Genomic DNA, 23,592 nt, shown 5'->3' on the forward strand with positions numbered 1-23,592 from the left:
CCTCCTCAAGTAAGACCGTGCTTCTCGTCAAATCGCCCTGCCAATTAGCTGGTCCCCGAACGATCAAGCGCCGTGGAAGAGTCCGGCGAGTGCGCGCTCTGACCGAGTTCGGTTTCCGCTCGGATCGGCCGCCGCGGGCGTGCCGCGTCGAACCCATCGTCTCGGCGATATTGATCGCTGTCTCTGTTTTCCTTTCTCCTTCTCTCTCTCTCTCTCTCTCTCTCTCTCTCTCTCTCTCTCTCTCTCTCTCTCTCTCTCTCTCTCTCTGCCTCCGTCTGTGCATACAGAAAAATGCACACTGCGTTGGAGTAAATGTCGCATGTCTCAGACACTTCGCGAATATTCTATATCCGCGAATCTATCGCGAAAGCGTCAAGTTCAGTCGAGATACGTCATGAGCCCCAGCAAGTTTGGTACCTTAGCTGAGAATGTTAAATTATTATAGGAATTAGTTAAATTAGTACAGGAATAAAAGAGAAGAGCGATGAAATCGAAAGAAAAATTCCGTCTGCCTCTTCCCACAGAGTACGAGTTTTATAATCTGTGAGAAGAGAGTCTCTCCTTTCGATTACCCAGTGATAAGCTTCTTCAAGATCCGCGACGAGTTTATATTTCAAGACTAAAACCGGAACGATTGCTTTTCTCAGCTTGGGGAGTGATACTTTCCTCAGCACGGCCTTGCCGAGTGTTAACCCTTTCACTGTTAATGAGAAGTATACTTCCCACCTCTTCTTGATTCAATTTTGCGTTGTAAATCACATAATTTTGAAGAATTAATCGGAGATTTGAGTTTTCCAGATAACTGAATAGTTGTTCAACATATTCCAATAGGTTTTTATATCCAATTATTCATTTGTAATTATTCATAACAAATCAAAGTTGAAAAAAATGCTTTTTTTTTTTTAAGGAAAAATCGATTCCTCGGAGAGTATTGAATGTAGAGATCTGAAATTTTCACCAAATATTTTTCTGATATTGTACAAAAACATATTTTTTCAGTATTTTTTTACAGGTTAGATTCTTTTTATAAACAAATATTTCTACAAGAACGGCCGAAATTTGATTTTATGGTCGCCATATTGAATCCGTCATTTGGAATTCTGCAAATCTGACTTTAGATTCGTAATCAGCGACTTAAAAAACGTAGGACTACCAAATATTTTAATAATTTTCTCCAGGAAAGTTAATTCAGCAGTGAAAGGGTTAAAGAAGCACGAAGAACAAAAGTGGAGGATAGATACATCTTTTATTCCTTTCTTCCTCGGGGGAACATTGGTTTCTTTAAAAAATACTGCGTCTATATCAAGTAATTATACAAAACCCCCTAATTCGAGTCGGACAGTGCGATTTTTCGGCGATCGCGCCGATGCCCGTCGAGCGTCTCCGCCGTGTCGTTGGCAACCTGACGTCCTCTCTTTTGTCAGCGCGAAGTCGGAAGAGACCTCGCGAGCCTCTTCCATCGGCGGCGTCGCGGATCAGCTCGGACGAGTGATCGGCGTTCCGATCTCGACGAGTGCGCGAGTGTTCGTTCGTGGCGTTCGCTTGAAGTTCGCCAGGCCATTCGCAGATTCAGGGACCATTGACCGAACCTCTTAAAGCGTCGCTTTTTGCCGCCTCTTATAACCTTCCCCCCTCTTCTTGCGCATCTCCGATCTTAATTTCTCTCGCTCTTTGGCGCCAATCGTGCCGTCTCGCTCTTTCCTATTGGCTTGTGCCTCTCACACACGCATCCTCGGCTCGCCTCAAGATCGTTTGCTTCGTAGAAGCCGCACGTCGTCGTACGCGGTGACTCCCAGCAGCTTTCAAACGACCTTTGTTCCGACGGTATCCCCCCCCCCTCTCTCTCTCTCTCTCTCTCTCTCTCTTTCTCTCTCTCTGTCACTGTTTCTGTCTCGACGTTTAAGCGAGAAGGTATCATTGAGGAAACTCGATCGAGATCCTTTTTTTCCGGGTTCGATTTTCTCATCAGTTGGACAGACGCACCGCCCTGTCGTGTATTCCAACATCTTCCTCAGCGTCCCGCCGTTTAGAAAATCAATCAGCCGTGACTGAACGCGCCGTTATTTCCTATCCCTTTCTCCGCGCGCGCACTCGTGATGTTTATATAGAGAGCCAGCGGTGACCCCGCGGCAATCTTACGACAGCCCATCACTTTCATCTCGGCGGATGCTGCTGAGTGCGCGGTTTGCCAATTCCTCGACGAGCTAAAGTTAGCGCGCGGTGAGCGTGGAGCCAAGTGTGCGCGAGCGAGAAAGCACAGGAGAGATATAGGACAGGAGGGGAATAAGGAAAAACAAAACGCGCGAGGCGCAATGGACGAAGGAACCGAGCTATGAGCTAGACGGAAAGAGAGGGAGGGGGAGAGAGAGAGAGAGAGAGAGAGAAAGAGAGAAGAGCATAATTAAGAAGATAGAAAAAACGTAACGATGGAAGTTGGGGATAAAAAGGAAAACGGGGCAGCGAACGAAAGGGGAGCCGGAGAGCGGTGACGCGAAATATGAACTGCAACTCGAACCGAGCGAACTCGCGGAGATAAGGAAAAAAAAAGCAGAAATGCAGCGGATGTTCTTCGCGAGGAGAGAGGGAGAGGAGAAGGAGACGAGCAGCGACCAAGCTATTTCGTGTGTGCGTGTGTGAGAGAGAGAGAGAGAGAGAGAAAGAGAGAGAGAGAGAGAGAGAGAGAGAGAGAGAGAGAGAGAGAGAGAGAGCGAAAGAGATAAGAAAGATAAAAGGCAAGGAAGCTACATGAAGCAGAAAAGCGAGCCGATTCGAGCCGGTCCGGCGAAGGTCCGAGCGAAGACGAGTGTCCGGCCTCTCGAAGAAAACACTCGAGACTCCATCGTGGCCAAAATAATAAGGCACTTCGAGTATTAATAACCTAGCCGCGAATGCGGCGGTAACGTGAGGCCGGGACTTATAATAACCGTGGCGGAGAAGCGGCGGATAATTACGCATCGCCAAAATTTACACCAGGATGAGAGGAGCGCGAGCACGCTGGCTGGCGACATGCTTTTCCGCGATCACGCTCGGAGGAATGCGGAAGAAAGTCCGCGTACACATGCGTGCGCGCACACGCACACACACGCCCGAGAACGAGTGGCAATTATCGCCGAAAGTGAGAAATCTTATCGCATACGCGCTCCCTCTCTCTTTCCCTCCCTTTCTTGCTTTCTCTCTCTCTCTCTCTCTCTCTCTCTCTCTCTCTCTCTCTCTCTCTCTTTCAGTATCGTCAGCCAGGAGCTGATCTAGTGTTACATGTGTGAATAAAACGCACGTGTCTACACGTTTCTAACAAGCTCTATGTATTCGTCTTCCAATCTCCAATCGATCGTCCTCCATGGCGTCGGCGTCTCTCGTCTCTCTGCGAGCTCATCGCTCCTCTCTCTCTCTCTCTCTCTCTTTCTCTCTCTCTCTCTCTCTTCGAACCGTCTCGACGTCCGCCGCCACGGAGAGACGCCTTCTCATCAGGCACAAAGGACTAGAATTACGTACATTCTCTGATTATCAACGATGGCCATGAGCGATTCGATCGCGACTATGCAAACAATTTACTGAGCTAAATAAATAATATCGCCAACTGCACGCGCAGTTGCCGACATGCGCGTCTAATTACATCCTAAGTCTATGATATAAAAATCTATACGGTGCGCCTCTGTCGGCCCCGCGGCCAACGTGCGACATTCCACGTATGCGATCAAGCGCAGAGTTCGATTCTCCGATTGTGTTCAGGTCTCTCTGTTGACCGCCTGAGCGTCCTCCGCCATCTCTCGCGCGATATCGTGAAACGTTAAAGTATCGTGAACGCAAAGTTGAGAGACTTTTACCTTCAACATATCGTGACATTTTGATTATAACATCTTTAACGTTTTAACTTTTCAAGGACGTTTACATCGGAGCCAAACAAGTTGGAAGAGTCTGAATCTCACTCGCCATTTCGGCGGCGGCGGCGGCGGCGACAGACAAGAACCTGCCGGTCTTGCCTTCCTCGGAATATCCTTCGATGCTTTCGCATTCGGACACTCGCAGTACTCGTCTGTCACGCGTCTCAATCGTTCGAGTTGAAAGAAAATTGGACGAATAACGAGAATCAGCCTTTGATCTCTGCTATACGCTGTTGAAACACCGCACGGTAGTCGTGGGGCAGCCGGTGTGTTCTTACTTGTACGCTTGACCCGCGCGCTCGCGCGGGTCGACTATAGAGTTCTGAGGAACATTAAACGGGACAGAAGTACAATCTTACGTTACAAGCTGGCCGGTTAGCTGGCGCGGCGCGAGCCGCGGTTATTATTCGATTTTCGTGCCTACGCTCGCGCGTCCAAGACGCGCGTGACGATCTTCTTGGCGGCTCGCGTGTTTTACGTGTGCACGTCTTCGGGATGCGACCGCTCGCCGCTTTCCCTTCCCTTCTCACGTCGACACCGTCGCGCCTTCTCGTCGTCGCTCGCTGCGTGAAGGTGTGAGCTGAGAATCTCGAGGCTGTCTGCACGAGCCAACAACAATACGACGCGTCCCCTCTCCTGCTCCTCCTCCTCCTCCTTCTCCTCTTTTTCTTCTTCTTTTGTCTCGCTATATGTTAAATAGCACGAGAATGTCCGCGAAGAGGAGAACGGATGGACCGAAGGCTACGCGCCGTCGTGCGTTCGTCCCACTCGCCGTTGGCCTTCACACGTCAGTCCGTCGCGTTCGGGTTCGTGTAGGAGAAGCCGCGGAAGACACCTTGGTCCATCGACGTGAGGATCTGCTCGGGCACCGGCGTCAGCCGCGGACGCTCGGTTGTGAACGCCGTGTCGAAGTACTTCGTGTCCAAGGTGTGGTCGAGCGCGGGCTTGAACGGCGGCTCCAGCTGCCTCCTCTCCAGCCGATCCCACGGCAAGTGCTGCGAGGTCGGAAGAGTATCGTGTGTATGCAACGCTCTCGCGCGCCATGTATTTTTACCGTCCGGCAAAGTAGCCGGTCTGTCGAGCTAGTCGAGCGAAGAATTACCTGAAAGAAGGCATGCATAGCGATCTCGTGGCCGGGCGGTCTCTTCCCGGAATCTTTCTCCAACAAGCAGAGCAGTATGTCGGTGGCTTCTTGACTCAGATAGCGCGGGATGAAAGGCCGCTCGTTGCAAATGCTCCAGAACAGCTCGTCCTCGTCGCAGCCGGAGAACGGCGACTGGCCGGTCAGCATCTCGTACAGAAGGACGCCGTACGACCACCAGTCCACAGCTTGGTTATACTTGAGTCCTTTTATGATCTGTCGGTAAAAAGGGGACGGGCGAACTGATCGGCTCAAGAATAAATTGGATCCAAATATTTGTGAAATCTAAACGTTTCCTCTCGCTCGCTCTCTCTCTCTCTCTCTCTCTCCCTCTCTCCTCTCTCCTCTCTCTCTCTCTCTCTCTCTCTCTCTCTCTCTCTCTCTTCTCTACTTCTTGCACAAAACGATTTTTCCTTCCGTTCAGGCCAGAGTTATACTCCCCGTTGATGAACCAAATGAGAATTTGAGGTAATTCGTTTAAGATAAATGCGTAAAGAGATACTCTTTAACTCATTAATGCCGGCTGGAACAGAAATTTCGCGTTGATTTCAGTGTTATGAATTTTTATGAAAATGCTCAAAAATTGTAATCCAAAGTACATTATTAGGGGTTTTCGAGATCGCTCCTTCCGAGTCCGCTGCGAGAATCATAAAAAAAATGAGCGATTAGAGTACTTTTCAGTAATATTCAACATTTTTATCAAGATGAAATCCATGATTTAAAAAAAAAATTGACGAGAAAAAATTGCATTCTTTGGAAAAAAGAAAACCGTTACAAATCAATACAAACACTCATTTTTTATGATTCTCGCAGCGGATTCGGAAAGAACGACCTCGAAAACCCCTGGTAATGTACTTTGGATTAAAATTTTCGAGCATTTTCATAAAAATTCATAACATTGATATCAACGCGAAATTTCTATCCGCAGCCGGCGGATTAACGGATTAAGAAAATGTATATAATAAAATACAACAAGAGAGTAATAAGACGGTATATGAAAAGATGAATTGGCTCGTCGACTTGCCGACGAGTGAAAGAGAGAGAGGAAGAAAAGGAGAGACAAAATGGACACACGACCGACGGTACCTCCGGTGCCATGTAGTCTGGCGTGCCGCAGAACGTGTCGGCGGTTCTGTCCAAGAAGATCTGCAGCTTGCACATGCCGAAGTCCGCGATTCGGATGTGACCGTCAAAGTCCAACAGCACGTTGTCCAGCTTGAGATCGCGGTAGACGATGCCCTTCTTGTGCAGGAAATTCAAGCCGGACCAGATCTCGGCGGCGTAGAAGCGCGCCCGCGCCTCCGGGAACCGGCCGGACTTCTGTATGTGGAACATGAGGTCGCCGCCATTGAGGTACTCCATGACGAAGAAGAGGTGCGAGTCGGTCTGGAAGGTGCAGAACAAGTGGCAGAGGTACGGGTGCCTCGTCGCCAGCGTCAGCACCTTCCTCTCGATCAGCGTGCACTCCACGTCGTCGTCCTCGAGGACCACGTCCTTCTTCAGGCATTTGACCGCGTACACGCATTCCGTGCCGCGCAGCTCGGCCAACAGGACCTTGCCGAAGCTGCCTTTACCCAGAACCTGCGGAATCAAGTGCGAATTGCGTTAAAAATAGCGCGCATGCCTCGCCAACCTCCGGTCGCTCGCCGACGAACAAAGATATCTCGCGCTCAGCTTGGGGTACAATAATAACAATAATAATAATAATAATATGTGATGGATTTGGGTGAATGTTCGAGATCTAAATCGAACGTGCGCCCCGACGCGCGCATCTGGACGTTAAAAATAATACATTGCGTGGCGCTACTAATTCCGGTAATCTATTTGCGTAGTCAAAATCCCCCCCCCCTCCTTTCTCTTTCTCTCTCGTTTCTCTGTCTCGGTACAAATTGGATTCCCTGTATCACACTCTCGCGAATAAATATTGCGGATTCGGGCGCTGACGCTAATGCGCGGACAAATCGCGCGCGAGGGTCAAGACAAAGTGTGTGCTCCTGGCATTGTGTCCGCGGCTGATCGTAAACTTGAAAATCGAACGTTCACGCTTCATATCCGCTGGATCATTTCCTGGCGACGCCTCATGAATCAGGCCAGGCTTCTCTTCACGTGATGTAAATACACGTGATTCAGATTAGTTTTCGTCGCGCGCCGCGAGCCAAGCCACGCGCTCTCCACGACCGCTCTCTTTCTCTCTCTCTCTCTCTCTCTCTCTCTCTCTCTCTCTCTCTTTCGAGCCGAGTCTGTGTGTACTTAAGATTTCCCTTAGCATACTTAAAATACTTTTATCATGTCTCAAACACTTTCACAATTATCAGATTTAAATAAATGTCACTTGATGTTTGATGTGCGTTTGCTCTGTCTGCTTCAGCAGACTCTCTCTCTCTCTTTCTCTTTCTCCCTTGATTCGACTTGATGCAGATGTAAAATACTTTTATCCTTTCGATATCTTAAAATTCGTGAATGTCGCGAGGTCGATTCTCTCGGAAGCGAAGGGATGGCCGCGGACGGACTCGTCCCGCGGACTTTGCGACCTCGAGGTTGAAGCGAACGTCGCATCTGCACTTCGTCGATCGGCATTTTTGCACGCATCAAGCGCCCCGCGTGAAACTTTCGCGGGAGCATATTGTAGTGAGCTCCCGTCTGGAAGCTCGCCAAAATTCGACACGCAGCGTCGGCGTAAACACTGTTCTTTTTAGATATTCGCTGTATTACGATACGCGGGAGATTTATCGCGCGCTCCGAACAGACGTTTTCATAACGCGCGAATCGGACCGGAGCGATCGCTGGAAAACATCGTTCAGCGCGCCGTTCTACCCTCCCGGGACCCGATTTTGGACGCTATTTTCAACGTCGAGCACCCCTCCAAATCCAAATTCCGTTTTTTTCTCAGACGAGCCTCGTGTACGACGCGTTGCTTCAGCTTGAGAGAATCGGAAAGGAATGTTTCGTGCGTTCGAGACCAAGGCCCGGGCGTTACCATTTTCTTCTCCGCATTTTCTTGTCCCCTTCGCCGGTCGTTCGCGGAAGTAAGAGATTGCTCGTGGAATGAACGAGTGACGAGCCGCGGTCTTGCCGAAATTCCGCTTCTCAGAACCGAATTTGACTCGTGCGAAGCGGAAATTCGTCCGAGCGGTCGCGCGCTTCTCACCTTGCTTTTCGCGTGCGTCGCAGATTATTTGGACCGCTTCGTTGAAGCGCCGTTAACAAAATGCGAAATTTAATTACATCACGGGAAACGTCCCCGCCGACCGACACGTGCGCACACGTAGGCATCATCTACGCGATTATACGCGCGCGAAGTACGTAATATGGTCTAGGAATAGTTGGCTGATGATTTTGGAACAGTCCGGTGCGCGTGCGATAAAGCGCGCACAAGCGCATCGTGACGAACAAAAAGTTGCTGTGCCGAGGGGACAGGTGTTTTATGAATTAATAAGACGCCGTTGAAGCGTACGACGGCGCACGCGGCGGCACTTCAGGGCGTAACTCTGGGGCGTTCCATCCCAGAGTCCAGGACTTCGCGCTGAAAAGATGCCCGGACCGAAGATCGCTCTCTCTCTCTTTCTCTCTTTCTCTCTCTCTCTCTCTCTCTCTCTCTCTCTCTCTCTCTCTCTCTCACCTTGAGGAAGTTGAAGTCCGTGACTGCGTACTTCTTGAACCTCGGCAGGTTCGTCGCCGGCGGCGTTATCCGGCCGCTCGAGAAGTGATCCGACGAGTCCGAGTTGCGCTGATTATCCGACGACTGCGAGGGTGCTGCGGGTGAACGACAGTCGCGTCAACGTTAACGTTCGCGGCTCGAGAGCCTCAGTCTCGGACTGCGCACCGATCGGCAGAGGGTGGCCTCAACGCGCGATCGAGTCAGTTGCTGTTTCCGCTCAACCGCTCGTTTCCAGATTAACCTTAAGGTGCCACCTTAAGTCAGCTTTTACCTTCAAGGTGACATCCGGACGACCAGGGTCTCTAGGACGACCGGGTCAAGTGACTCCTCCTCTAGAAGCGGAGGCGTGGGAAGTGAAGTGTTTGGTTCATCACCGTGAAGAATTCCGCCCGCTGGGCCGGTTGCGTAATCCGCAACTCGACAAGTCGACTGCGTACGTTCGCAGAAAATTCGATCGACTCGATGGCGTCGCGTGTTGAGGTGTGCTCCGCCGATCAGCGCCGCGCGTCCGCGGACAATGGGGTGTGCTCTCCCTCGTCAAGCTGGAAATCATGCAGCCCGTTCGACGGCTCGTCTGACGCGATTCTGAGCGGGCTCGATCGCGACCAATTGTCCCGCGTCCGTCGAGAACGCGAGCGTTGGCACGTAAAAACAACTGACCGTGCAATTTGGCCGTGCGACACTCTCCGAGAATAGATCCGACCGCCCAATGTTACCCACCGGTCGCCACGGCACCGGTGCGCGAGTGCGCTCTCGTGCCTCCGCGGCAACCGCGGGAAGAGAATATTCGACCTGTGTGTGTTAGACGCAAATTCGCGCGCGATGTTATCTCACGTGCAACGCGCCACGTGGTGCTCTCATCCGGGGTTCGTCCCGTGGGACGCGCCACGTCGTCGCGCAATCGACGTCGCGCGGTCGACGCGTCCGCCATCGCCGTTCGTCCCTCCGCGCCAGCCCGTGAATTTTATTTTTTTTTTAATCAAGGGACAATTACATGGCGGAACAGGCCGTTTTCAAGGCTATTTTTACGAATTCTTTCAACCAGCCCGTAAATATTTTCTTGTATTATTTTTCAATTTATTTATTTATTACAATTATATTTGTATTTATAATTATTGTATTTATTTGTATTATATTTGTAATAATTGTAATTATATTATTATAATTATATTAATTCATTTAATTTATTTTATTTTTGTACTTTGAACGTTAATGAATACACTGTGAAAACTTCGAGTCCACTGATCTTACCGTTTCTGCCAAACCGTTCATAAAAGTAGCCTTGAAAATGATCTTCCGCATGTAATGCCCGCCCTTAAATGTTCGGCACAATCGATAGACTCCAATAAAAATTCCCCGTGAATTCAGCAATCACTTTTGCCGGTAGCAACAATGTTCGTCGATAATAACAGCCTGGTCGCCGCAAATCGGACTTACGGCATGGCGAACGCGTCGACGCGAAAGTCGCAGGGCCGGAGGTCACACACACACACACACACACCACTCGCGCCGCTACTCACCTCTCTTGAGGGCCTGCAAAGCCTCCGCGACAAGCTTTTGATTTAATCCGCAGAGATTCCCCGTGAGCTTTTCGCACTTCTTATGGCAGGCCATGTCGCAATCTACGGTAACGTCGGGCCGCAGGCCGATAAAATGCAGTGCGCTTGGGCGCTTGGCTTAAAACGCTAACGCGTCAGATCGCGTAGCGCTGCTTTGATGCATCTTGATGCGCGTCTTGCTGCGAACGCGACGATGGCGGAGGACTCGGCGGTGCTCCATGACGGCGACCGATCCACCTTGAGGCCGTGCTCTATGCGCGTTTGAATCGCGCGTCGTTCGACGCATCGAAACGCGTGAGCGTAGGAATGCAACGATAATATCGATAATATCGAGAGATCGAATGTCGAATGTTTATCGATATTTTTTGTCTCCGATAAAATCGATACATCGATATGAATTTTACTGATATTTCGTATTTTTCAGTTACAGCACTGGGGGGGGCTTATTACGGTTCTACGACCGAGATGAAAATTACAAAAGTGAGTGAATTCACCGGAATATATATTATGTGATTGATCGATGTCTAGTAAATTCGCTCATTTTCATCATTTTCACTTGTTTTCAATTGTTGAACCGTAATAGATCTGCTCCATGTATGCGGTGATCTCCGGCAAATGACCGGCGGTTTGTTATATATTCTCTAATAAGAATGTGACAATAAATTATATGAAGATAAAAATTTTTTAAAGGATCTTTGTAAATTTCTCGTGTATACCCTTTATACCCCTGGATATATACATTTCTTTATATAAATATCGATATTTTTCAAAATTATCGATATTATCGTTCTGTCGACGGTTCTGAATCACGATAATGTCGTGATCGATACTTTGAGAAATCGTTGCATCCCTAAGCGAGCGTTAGGTATTCATCTTTCAGGCTCTCAGCAGCTGGAGAAACGATTACGCGCGGCGTTCACGTAAAACAAGCGGAACGTAGAAATCGGGAAGGCAGCCATGCGTCCGGAATAACCTCTCCGACGTTAAGCGCGTTATCACGCGCGTCGTTATCCGCGCGGAGAGACCGCTACGAGGATATTGTTCCGGAGACGTTAGCGCCAAGAAGACGACGTCTTCTTCACCGCGTAAACGCGTTGTCATTGACACTTCGCGGCAACGACCTTACATCATTTCAATAGGAAGTCGTCGCCCGTTCACACGCCGTTGCAGATCCGTCACGCTAAAACGAGTGTCTCACCGCGAGGAGCGATCGAGTTTCCTCGGGAGAGCGACGAGAGAAGAAGATCTCTCCCCGCGGGAAGCGCGGGAGAGTTTACGACGCGCGCGCGTCCTCCCGCGAATATTGTCGACTGAACGAGATCTCGCCACCGGACGAGATTGGACGCGCCCGCTTGATGTTTATTCGCGCGTGTCGCGGGTTAATTTAGCGCCAACACACGGCGAGCGAGTGATCCTGTCGAAAGCGCGAGTGAAAGGCGACGTGAACGCGAAGGTCTCAGCGAGAGAGACGCAAAGCCGGGTCTCAAAGGCGATCAGAATTCACTCTCCGGCAGCCGAAATCCTGAAAGGTCGAAACGAGGTGAGAATTCTCTCCGAGCGACAGCGACGACATTCTGCCGCGAGAGCGGAGTGACACTTTAGCTCACCCCGTCGGTGAGCTTCAACTCGAGCGGATCCTTGGACGGCGATCATACTCAATTTTCCTCAGGAAGCGCCTCGCCTTCCCTTTGTTCGGGGGAGTTATATGAGCGCGCTGAGGTGGCCGGATTCGCGCGGAACTTGTCATTCTTCACATCCCCGATCTTAGGGAAAAGCCGCCGCGCGACCCGCTCGAGTGAATTCCTGAAGTCGCTCGCGGCGGATGCAGCTGCCTGCGACGATTCATTCGCTCGACGCGTGCAGACCGATTCGTTCGCTCTCTACGCAGGAGAGTGAGAGAAGCCATTCGGCTGTCACTCGGCTGCCGGGTGCTTCTCGTAGTGGAATTTCACTCGAACGGAGCAGCTTGGAGAGCACTGCTTCAAGGTGGATCAAGGTGTCGTGAGCGCGCAGCGTTAATTACACCGACACACGTGCGCATGCAGGATGAATGCCGGCGAGCAGAAGAACGAAAATTGTTAAGAAAACAGTCAAAAGACACTCAAACGATGTGTTACCGTCGTGTCCTCCGGACAGTTTCTGGATTTCCCATCGTAAGGCCATGAGTAGCCTTCAATTATCCTTTAATGTTTGCCTTCGATGGAATCAATCAGTTTATTAGCTGAATGAATGAATTAATTACCCTTACAAATGAATGGCTCTTTAAATTAAAAACGACGATGAGGCAATCATGGCCTTTGATGGCTTAAGCGGAATGATCCCGAAACCGTCCGACGACGATCCTGAGGCAAGGACAACCGGCTGAAGGAGCAAGTAAGTACTCGAGATCCTCGGCGAGCCGTCGAAGCCGGAATCGTTGCTCCTCGTGGAGTTCATCCGCTTCTGCTCGACTTCGTCGTCCAGCTCGGTGCAGGTCGAGCCGCTGCCGTCGGTGCTCCCCGTGGTGGCGGTGCTGGTGGTGCTGCCGGTGCTGTCGCTGCTGACGGACGGCGTTCTCGACGGATGGTGTTTGCGCCGCTTGATCTTCACCCTGCGGACCTTCGACAGGTCCCGGGGTGTCGCGGTCAGCAGCGCCGATGGCGTCGTGTAGAACATCCTGATGAGATCGAGCGGCCGCTGCGACGGCGAGTTCCTCGGGCTGGACCTCGGCGAGACCTTGGGCGACGACTTCGGCTTCGCCAGCAGCTGTTTGTCCAGCTGCGGCTTCGCGACCTGCGTGCTCTGCTGACCGCTCGTCGTCGTGTCGTTGACGACCTTCGTCGACGGCTTCTTCTTGCTGGACGACTTCTTCTTCTTCACCAGGCGCCTCGTCTTGGAAGACTGCGGACTGGCGGTGGGACTGGTCGCTAAGCTGGTCTCCTCTGACACCACCGGAGTCTCCGCGTCGTCCGTGTTCGTCAGGTCGTTCCGGTTGCTCCACTTGGAGATCTTCGTCAGAGTCGGGTCCACCGGCTCGTTCGTCGGCGTGCTGACTTCCTCGTAGTCCTCGTGATCAGCACTCTCGGAACTGTTGAGCACTGTCGGTACTTCGTCTATGTTGATGGCCGGCATAATACCCGCCGCTGGCGCCACCACTGGAGTGGACCCTTCCGAGGAGGTGTCCAGGCTCGCTGCGTCGCCTTGCGTGGGCGTCGCCTTGCTGTCAGGTCGAGGCGGGCTTGGAGGCACAGTGTCTTCGCGCTTCGCCTTCACCGGGGCCTTCTTCACGGTCGAGTTCAGGTCCTTGGCGCCGATCGCGATGGACAGGTTGGCGGTCTTCTTCTTCGCTCGCGGCGCCTTCGCTGCCTGCTGCTGCGCGCTCTTCTTCTCCACCTCCGTCCTCGGTCGCGGGCCGGCTTCCGCCGCTCTCTCCTTCGGCCTTCTCTCTTCGGCGACGTCGTCGGCCGCGACTGCCGGCGTAGCGCCGGTCGCGACGCTTATTTTAACGTCGCTCCCGTTCTTTTTCTCGTCGGGCTCTTTTATCGCCGCCGCCGTCGACGGCTTCCCGCGAGCCGGCGAGTCGCTGGATACCCATTTCGGGCCCGAAATCGGATCCGCCTTCTCCGCGATCTTCGGGCTGAGCGCGTTCGCGTCGGGACCCGATGGAACCGCGCCTTGCTGCTGCTGCTGCTGCTGCTTCTTCTTCTTCTTCTTCGAGTCGCTCGCTCTGGGGCTGTCCGGCGCCTTGATCTCGCTCCAGAAGTCGATGGACTCGACGGACGCGCTCTTGGACAATTGTCCGGCCGGCTCCGCCTGGCTCAACTTCTCGCACTTCACGTCGAGCGACGTGGCTGGCTGCTTCTGCGGCAGCTTGCTGGGGAACTTCGCCGGCTCCAGCGTCTTCTTCACCGGCTTCCTCTTGTCCGCGGCTTTCTCGTCGACGGACACAGACTGCTGCAAGGTCTTGGGGAGGACATTCGCGTCGCTCGACGGGAAATCGGCCGTCGACTTGGAAGAATCGACAGAGGTGCTCTTCTTCAGGTTCCTCGGCGCATTGGCGTCTCTCTTGGCGGTCGTTGGTGCCTTGCCATCGTCGTTCTTCGCGGCCTTGGGTGCGCTCGGGTCTTTGCCGACGTCGCTCGCGACGGTTTTCTGAAAGGTCTTCACCTTGAAGGGGAACTTGGATTCCGCGCCGCCGAGCTTCGACACTTTACCACCCTTCGGGCTGGACACACCAGAGTCTCTGGACGCGTCTTTCTCCGCGTCAACGACCGCACTAATCTTCTTCGCGTCGATTTTCAACGGCTTCGCGTCCTCGGACTCCAAGGACGCGTCGCTCGGCGCTCCAGTGACCGCCGCTTCCGCCTCGCTCTTCGCCGACGGGCGGGCCGTCTCCGGAGGCAATTCGCGCGAAGCCGCGCTGGCCGCTTTGTACTTGGTGGTTTTCGTCAAACCGGTGTCGCTCGTCGACCTGACGACGTCCTCCGCCGTCGCTATCTCGTCCCGCTCGTTGCTGCGCACTTGGTCGTTCGCACCTTCGGGCAAGGTCGCGCCCGCGCCGTCGCTCTTCGACTTCGCCGCGACATCGTCGCGGGCCAAGTCGCCCGCTTTGTCTACGCCATTGGCTTTCCTCGTGGGAGCCTCGGGCACATCCCTCGTCGCCAAGTTTGTCTTGTCCGTTTTCTTTCCCGGCAATGCGTCCTCCTCGCGTTCGCTCTTGTTCGCGACCGATTCGTCTGCCAGGTGCGCCGCCGCCGCCACCTCTTCTTCTTCATCTTCTCGTAACGAAAGCTCTGGCGCTTCTACGGTATTATTTCTATCCGCATTAATTTTAGATGCCTTTGGCAGACCGGTCGCGCTCGGCGTGGGCACCGTCACGATGCTGGCGATGTTTTCACGCGTATCGCCAGCGTTCGTGACAACGCTCCGCCTCGCTGTTGTCGTCGGTGTTGCGTCCTGGTGCGACATCGCCGGGATCTTTGGCGTGTCGGACACGACGTGCGCTTTCTCCTCCGCGAGCTTGTCCGTCCTCGGGGCTGCGAGGCCTTCTGGGCTCTTGGTGCGCTTCTTCGTCATCTCGTTCTTCCGGATCTCGTTGTTCTTCTTCGTCGCACCGGAGACGTCTTTGGGCAAAGTGAGGGCGTCTTCCGACGTCTTCGTCTTCTTCGCGACACCGCTTGTTCTTCTATCCTTTCGATTCTCGTCGTGTTTCTTCAGGTTCGCATCGAGAGCATCCTTCGGCGAAGCGACAGCTTCCGGCGTCTTCGTCTTGGCCGCAGCGACCGTTTCCGAGCTCTTCGCGGCATCGATTTTCGTGTTCTCATTGTCCTTCTTCGTTTTCACGTCGGCAGGATCCTTGGGTGAGCCCAACTGTTTCGCTCGCACGCTCGTCGAAGCGACCGTTGAAGCACCCGATTCTACGGAACTCGCAGAGGCAGTCGTCACCTCGGTACTCTTCGGGGGCTCACCTTTGCTAGCAGATTCTCGAACCTCGTCATCTTTCGTCGTCTTCGAGATAACGGTATCTCGTTTGACGCGCGAGTCGTCGTCGTCGTCGTCGTCCAGGCTCTTCGGGGTGGCGCGAGCGTCCTTCTTCTTCGTCGAAGGCTCATCTGATCTCTTGAGTCTTCCCGCGGTCTTCTTGACCGCTGCATCCTTGACCTTACCAGGCGCTCGCGCCAGGTCCTTCAACTTTAGCGACTCCTCGTCGCGCATCGAGCTCTTCGAGACGTCGTCCTCGAGGATTCGATCGGCCGAAGCGTCGACGAAGCCGTTCGCCAGAGGTTGAACCCCGTTGACCTCCGTCTCCAGCATCCTACCGAGCTCCTCGTCCAGCGTCTCGTCACGGGCCTTCTCCGGTTTCTTCATCGTCAAGTACACGCTGTTCCTTGACGGGTCCATCACGTACGGCTTCCTCACGGGCAACACCACCCGCATCTCCGCGTCATCCGCGCTCTTGGGCGCAGCGGTGACGTCGACACCGAGCTTCCTGGGGATTGGGACCCTCACACTCTCGCGGAACTGCTCGACGCTCATCTTGCGCTGCGGCTCCTTCTCGGACGTGTTCACCCAGATGCTGGAGAAGTCGCCGGCGCTGTTGGACGCCTCGATCTTGTACATCTGCGGCCGCGGGCCGTTCTCCTCCAGCGGAGCCTCGTCGACCTCGTCGACCTTCGAGTCGACGGACAACTCGCTGGAGGCGCTGGACCGTCTGTTGTCGAGCACGTGATCGTTCGCGATCGTCCTGTCGGGCGGTGACGGCTTGTCGATCGATTTCTTCTTCTTCTTGGCCTTCTTCGCGTTCTTCCTCATCCTCAGCGCCATCTCCTCCTCCTCCTCGCGCGTCATCGTGTCGGAATCGGCGAAGTTGTCCGAGTAATAGTTGGAGTGGCCGTTCACCGAGCCCCTCACCACCGTCCCTTTCCTGATGAGAGTGCCGCGGCGAGCCTCGCTCTCGATCTGCGCCTGTTCCTCCGCCACCAGGCTGTCCAGCACCTTCGCCTGCACCTGCGCGTACGCGGCTTCCCGCTGCAGCTGCTCCGGGTCGAGCTGCAGGTCGGTGGAGGACCTGCGCCGCGTGAATCTGCGAGTGATTCGTTTCTGCAGGGCTTCGCGATCCTGACCACCTCCCTCCAGCTCGCTCTCCAGGCTGATCTGATGATAGAGGCGCACCGGCTGCTGCTGATTGTCGTCGGCTGACTTCTTGTCCTTGATGAGGAACTTCTCCATCAGGAGCTCGCCCACCGACTTTTCATGTCGCTCATGGTGCTCGCGCAGTGCCGGATTGTCCTTCAAGGCCTGCGAGCGGATCTTGATGGTCGGCCGGTCGCGGCGCAGGCGGTTCCTCGCTCGGGTGCCGTCGTGCGAAAGGACCCGCGGCGACGACACGTCGATGTCCGCGGTGTCGATCACCCGCCGCGGGTGCCGCGACACCGAGATCGACGAGAAGCGGTGCAGGTGATTGAGCGGCGACTCCGAGATCGTCGACAAGTGCGGCGAGAAGCGGGACAGCGGCGCGAACGGTCTGCGTGAGACACGAGGGGGATGATGGTGGATGGTGATGGTGGTGATGGTGGTGGTGACGACGACGATGACGATGATGATGATGATGATGATGATGATGATGATGAAGATGATTTCGAGATTCTTCGAGGTAACTCGCGTCGCGTGCGAGGTGTTTCTTTCTTTTCGTCGCTCGCGCTCCTGGCGGACACTTTTCTCATGGCGCGCCCGGCGACGTGGATCACCGCCGCGGGAACACGTTGTCGTCGCCGCGCAATTGACGCAAGTCAAGCTCCCGTTTGTTATTCTACCAGTCTCTCTCTCTCTCTCTCTCTCTCTCTTTCTCTCTCTCTCTCTCTCTCTCAGCGAGTGGTACGCGCGGAAAGGTTCCTTTGTAGGCGAAAAAAAGTACAAGGAAACACACTCGCGGCCCGATGCTCTCTCGCTCAGACTGGCTCCCAGCAGTTCCAGTCTGAGGTTCGTAAAATACAAACAGACTGACGGCTTGGACTGAAAACGCTCGTGGTGGCGGACGAGCTGGAAGATTTCGAGATCGTTTCCGGCAAATCGACTGGCGAGAGCGAGACGACCGAGAGAATCGACGATCGATTCAGCGCAGCGTCACCTTCCTCGTTCATCAGCATCGCCCGCGTCGATTGACGAGCCCTTCGATCGGCCACGTACCCCACCCACGCTCCAATGCCAGATGCTTGTTTTCGCTCTGCGTTACGTGTTTCACACGGCGGAAACCGACTTGGCGAACACTTGTTGGATACATGTGGTGAGCAAACACACACCGCGCGCGATTCGCGACTGCGGATTCAATCGGCGCTTGCGTAATCGCGCGCTTGCCGCCGATAAAAAGCGGCGAAATCGAAGCGGGAAATCGCGATCCTCGCGACCTTCGTCGCAGCTCATCGGCTGCTTCGTGGTGAACGCTCCCTGTGGTTTATGATAAATGCGCGCATATCTGTGAACTTTCGCGAGAAACGCGAATCGTGAATTTACGCGTTCGTTCGTCCGCTGCTACGCTCGCTCGCTCGCTCGCTCGCTCTCTTTCTCTCCTTAACACGGCAAAATTAGATCCTGCTCTTTGGACAATTCCCGAATTTACCGTCGCACCGCCGTCGCGCAATGATGGATGGACTCTCGCGGCGAGTCATACGCCGCGGCCTCGTCTTGCCAAGACTTGCAAGACCGCGCGCATGATGGACGAGGGAGAAATCTGCTCATAATTATAGCGTTGCGCAAATTTCGCGTCGCGACTGCATCCTTTTTCTCTTTGTCCTTACTTCCTAAACATCCTTCCTTCGTTTCGCCGAGTCCGCCGAATATCGCGCAGTCCGGCACGGCGCGCGGCACGGCCATGAGAAAAATTTCCACTTGGGCGAACCATTGCCTAAATCGAGCGCAAGCTTGGTTGAACCGCGGACGAGGACGAGACAAAAGAACGTAATTAGAGAGGCGTTCTAATTTCGAATGGAATGAATAAAAGAGCTGACACGTGAAACCCGTCTTCTCTCCTGTGGAACAATCGGATTTTTATTCCGGCTTTTCCCGCTGAATTACGCGATATACTGTGACTTTGCAACTAATGCAAGATTCTCAACTCAGATCTGAGCGTCTCGTACCTGAGACGAGTTTCAAGTAACAACTATTAATACAGGCCTCGGTGTCCCGCGAGAAAATTTGCCTCCCGCCGAGCGAATCGCCGAGAAACAAGTTCCCTCTCATCGGATACGAATGCGAATGTTGGAACGCTCAGCGAAGGAAAAAAGTTGGCTGCGACTGCGAGCGATAAAGTAAAATTAAAGCGACGCGGCAATCGAAAGAAAAGAACAGGAGGTCTCTTCTCGTCCTTACGAGTTTCTTGGGAAGCGGAGCGCGAGTTCCGCTTCCCAAAAAAAAAAAGAAAAAAAAAAAGAAAAAAGAAAAAAAAGGGAAAAAACCGAATTTGGTTCGCACGAGCGAAAAATCCCGTCGCCCTCGACGAGGACGCGTTCGGTGCTCGGTCATTTCCCCGTCGACGCAGCCGATCCGTTTTCCCTCCGTGCGCGGAAAGAAGAAACACTTTTGTCTCGCGCGTCTCCACCTCGCCGACGAGGTTTGCACGCCCTTACCGTCCGGTGCCCGTCATCAGCGAGCTGTGATTCGCGTACGATGCCCCGTAGTAGTACGGCACGTCGTTGTAGTACGGCATCTTCCTCGCGGCACTCTATTCCCTTTGTGCGCGCGTCAACGGGCCAGGTACACACCGAGCGCACGGGCACGGCTCCGCGAAGGAGAAGAAGAAGAAGAGAGAAAGAGAAGGTACGATCGCGCGGCACGCCGGTCGAACAGGCGACTGAGAAGAATTGTGTCGCGGAGGAGCGCTCCGGCGCTCGGGGACCGGCCGCGAACGCGCCGCTCTTCAGGTGTGCGAGGAGCAGCCGTGTTCTCACGGTTCAGGGAGCCAAGACCAACTGAGTTTAAGCCGGCGACCCGGCGTAATAATAGAATTCTAGTATATGAGGCTTCCCTAGCGTCTAACTATACTACCTAGACTCTAATAACCCGCGCGTGGCCGCCGCCGCCGCCGCCGCCGCCGCCGCCGCCGCCGCTGTCGTCGTCGTCGTCGTCGTCGGCGGCGACGGCGACGGCGGCTACTCTACAGCTGGTAATTGCGACGGTGGAATGCGGCGAGTAAGCTTTGCGCATTTGTACGCGTCGTGTATGCACAATAAATAATCGCTGCCGCCGCGCCGCTGCTGCCGCTGCTGCTGCTGCACATAGCAGTCGGTGCGAGAGATCGGCCGGGACGACTGTCGCGCGTCGCGCACGTTCCACGCAGCGCGATATTTAAACGGCCGGCTGCAGTCGGCTCGGGAAGAGAGACCGACAGAGGTACACGACGCCGTCGTGTCCGACGACTAGCGAGTATGCGAGTATTCAATTCTGCGGAATTTTCTTGCCGCGCGCCTCGCCGACGCGAGACTACGATTCGCGCTCGTTGAATTATGATTGTCGGATCGCCCGGAGAGGAATTTACGCGCCGCCGCGCCGCTCGATCATTCACGCAATTGGGTTTCATAGTTGTGCTCCTGCTCCTCGTTCGGAGCCGCTTCTTCCGTCTGAGCGCCTCGCTGGCGAGATTCGTCGGTTTGATTTTTTTTCAAACAGAGAAACGCGCACATTCTCGTGCTCAGCGTCTCAATGTGAGGGCCGCTCGGCGATCTTGGAAATTACGTCCGATGTTTTCTTATGAATAAAAATCTGATTCTGAGGAACGTCTCGTTGCGGAATAATGAGTCGTCGTTATTGTCCCGAGCGATTTAACTTTAAAGAGCTTATTTTTACTTGCTGGAGAGAAGCGTGTTAAGAGAGGCGGAAACACATGTACACAGGGGAAACATGCCAAATACGAGCCACGTGCACGTTCACATGCATATAACATCCTCGTAAGCGAGCGCTGATTAATTAGGTGACACGTGTAACGCGCCTATGTCATACGAGTCGACGAGTATCCGTGTCGTTGGATCAAGACGCGAACGGGGCAGTCTGAGCCGATCAAGATGCATGAAAGACCTCTGAAGGCGCGATTTGCGCTGCGCTAGGCTATCTATGACGACACAAGCCTCCCTTACCGTCGCATCTCAAACCCTGCCGGAACAACCCGTACAACATTGAGCCGCAGTGGTCGCAGAAGGTCGGCGACATAAAGGTGTGTGTCCGAAATCGATGCGGCACGTCTATCTTGAAGCGTTCCCTCAGATACTGCAATGGAACGAAGAAATGGTCTCAGTTCATGACCTCTAGAGAATTATCCGCGAGTGATCAGGGCGAAGGTAGCGAAAATTCGACGGTGCCCGACACGCTGTCTGCCTCACCGTCGAATCGCTGAAACGTCTTTTTTGTTTTTCTTAGTACACATTCTGAATTGAAACGGTTGATCGATTAATGTTCGTTCACGAAAGACGATAATTCTTTATTCCATTAACATGACTCAGTATACTAATGAGAGTAATTGAATAATTTTTTTTATATGATTCAATCATCTTGAATTCATCAATTTTGCACGATTCCACCTGCCTACTGATATTCGTCGTCTCGTCGCAGAAACGTGACACTTACTATTGTATTTTCCGACTCCCTCCCGCTCTCGGGACATTTCGTCAGCAGCTTGTCGTGGCATTTCTTGTGCACCGCCGTCTGACACGCTGCGACAAACGGAAAAACCCTGTTCAGTTAATGAAGCACGAGATAAGGGAACACGAGATGAGGGATGAAAAATTGAGGATTTACCTTGACATTGATAGCCCTGCTTGCCGAAACCCCTGGAAGATACAAAACGGACGATTATTAACGGAAGAAATGTTTCTTCGCGTCGCCTGCAGAGAATAGAAGGGTCAAGACCGCGGGTGTAGAAGTGTACATGGAGTTTTCAAGCAAATTACCACAAAAAGTCCTTGCAGAAGGCGCAGAACGTCGGTTGCCTGAAGAACTTGGCCACGAGCTTGTGGCCGCGCACCACGTGCACCTTGTTGTGCTTAACGGCGCCTCTTCTTCGCGTGATGGCGCGTCCGATGTTCTTGTTCTGCCTCGACGGGGACGTCGTCGCCGACGACGCGGCGTCTCTCCGGGGGACTCGAGTCTTGTAGACATAGGTCTTGCTCGTGGCCGAGGTGGTCGGCGGCAGCTCCGTGGGATTCAGGAACGTCGGCACTCTCGTCCTGAAACGGTCGTTCAATCACCAAGCCATTCGTCTCACAGATTTAGAAAGATTTAGAAAGATTATCTTTCTTCTACTTTAATGATTTTCTTTATCGTTACTTATTGAAGAAACTAACTCGTCAACAAATTGGAAAATTGACTCTAACCCCTTATGAATGACTGCGATACCTCGAAAACTGACTCGTTGCTCGAACGGCAACAAATCGCTAATCATTATTCATCGCAGACATGCGATGGAAAATATAATGATCACCGACGTTGTTAACGACGGAAAAACAGATATTACGATCCCAGGAGCTCTCTCGAACATGAACGTGGACCGCGAGTTTTACGTACCGGGCGGCTCACCTGTACGTGTATCCTTCGGTGGCGACGCGCGACGAGGAGTTCCGGTGGTCCACGGAGGGCTTCCTGCCGGAGGTCGAGCCGCTGCCGCCGCTACCGCTTCCGCCGCCGGCGTTCCGCCTCTTGGCGTGCGAGCCACCGGTGAACATCATCTTCGGCGGCCTCAGCAGCCGTCGTCTCCCGACGTACGCTGGTCGTCTTCGCTGTCGCGTCACCCTCGCGCATCAACAACGTCACTGCTGTCGAGTGCGCGCCGCTTCTTCTCGCCGAGCTCGAGCGGCTCCGATCAGATCAGGAGGACGCGAGCGCTGATCCATCACGGTGTACACGAGGTCCTGCCCGCTAACTCGCTACCGAGCCCGGGTGGTCGCCGTGGGAGACGAGTATCGAGGTGGCGGGCGGCGGACAGGTCGCGAAAGTGGACGCGAAAAGAATTGCCGCGAAACTACTCCCGAGTCACTATAAATAAATGTAGCCGGCGGTTTCGCGGTTCACCGGCCAGCCTGCCGATTCACCCTACGGCCACCGTCCACTCGGGAATAATCGCTCATCGCGCGTCGCCGCGCGCGCGCCACGCTAGAGAGGGAGTAAGATAGAGAGACGGGAAGACAGATAGGGAGATCTCGCGCGACACATCGGCCGACGAGACGCGTCATCGGCGCGCGCGCGCGCGAAAGTGTCGCGAGAAATACGCTTCCGGCTGTCAAGTTCGTCGCATCCTCTTCCACCTACGTAGGTCCAGCGCCGCCGACGAGCGTGCCGCGGTGATGACTGTGACCGTGTGTGCGCCGCGGTGGTATATTTTTGGGAAAATTAGGAACGTCGCGCGCGCGAGAGGGAGGGAGGGAGAAAGAGAGAGAGAGAGAGAGAGAGCAACGGGGCCCGCGTTTTTGGCCAGTCCCGAGAATCCGACGTGAATCTGTTCTCTCCTTCTCTGTCACTCCTCCTCGTACGTGCGCGCATTCCTCGAGGATTAATAATCCATCGGTATTTCGTCGTGCTCGCGACACTCGCGCGATTGCTCTTTCTCCCCCCCCCTCTCTCTCTCTCTCTCTCTCTCTTTTCGGCCTCCTCTTTCCTCTCGTCGAAGACGAAAATCACTGCTGTCTCTTTCCGCGAAGGACAATAATCGCACCGCTCCTTCCTCTCATCGAAGACAAAATCCACTGCTCCCTCTCTTTGTCAGAGACATAAATCACTCCTCTTCCTGTGGTCGAGGACGAAGAAAGCCGGGCTCTTCCTCTGCAAAAAGATAAAACGCCTGTAACCGCGTCGCTGCGGAGCATAAATTCAAACGATTCGCATCGCCAATTTGTC

At 53.6% G+C, this 23,592-nt stretch overlaps 1 protein-coding gene across 2 annotated transcripts; it reads right to left on the reverse strand.

The window, feature by feature from the left end:
- Window positions 1-1,227: 1,227 nt before the first annotated feature.
- LOC105181324 (mucin-17) lies at window positions 1,228-19,746 on the reverse strand. 2 transcript variants are annotated; one of them, XM_025304852.1, is made up of 7 exons: window positions 19,341-19,746; window positions 12,621-17,242; window positions 10,201-10,302; window positions 8,642-8,775; window positions 6,109-6,603; window positions 4,984-5,238; window positions 1,228-4,876 (listed from the first exon to the last, which is right to left on the reverse strand). In XM_025304852.1, exons 1-7 carry the CDS (start codon window positions 19,418-19,420, stop codon window positions 4,670-4,672), a joined length of 5,895 nt encoding a protein of 1,964 aa, XP_025160637.1. In that variant the 5' UTR covers window positions 19,421-19,746; the 3' UTR covers window positions 1,228-4,669. The 2 variants fall into 2 exon arrangements, with proteins under 2 accessions (XP_025160637.1, XP_011136322.2); XM_011138020.3 differs by lacking the exon at window positions 10,201-10,302 and having other exon boundaries at window positions 19,341-19,745.
- Between the last annotated feature and the right edge of the window lie 3,846 nt (window positions 19,747-23,592).

This window comes from Harpegnathos saltator, unplaced genomic scaffold (assembly GCF_003227715.2).
Source record: "Harpegnathos saltator strain DR-91 unplaced genomic scaffold, Hsal_v8.6 scaffold652, whole genome shotgun sequence".
In the NCBI taxonomy this organism is placed as follows: domain Eukaryota; kingdom Metazoa; phylum Arthropoda; class Insecta; order Hymenoptera; family Formicidae; genus Harpegnathos; species Harpegnathos saltator.

What these genes read in the sequence shown, in the direction of transcription:
- LOC105181324 (XM_025304852.1), bottom strand. Translation starts at nt 19,420, where the DNA reads ATGCCGTACTACAACGACGTGCCGTACTACTACGGGGCATCGTACGCG. An exon ending in CGGCTCGCCGAGGATCTCGA is followed by an intron (nt 10,303 to 12,620) that starts GTACTTACTTGC and finishes ACGTTACCGTAG; the next exon opens with ATTGCGACATGGCCTGCCAT. An exon ending in CGGACTTCAACTTCCTCAAG is followed by an intron (nt 6,604 to 8,641) that starts GTGAGAGAGAGA and finishes TTGATTCCGCAG; the next exon opens with GTTCTGGGTAAAGGCAGCTT.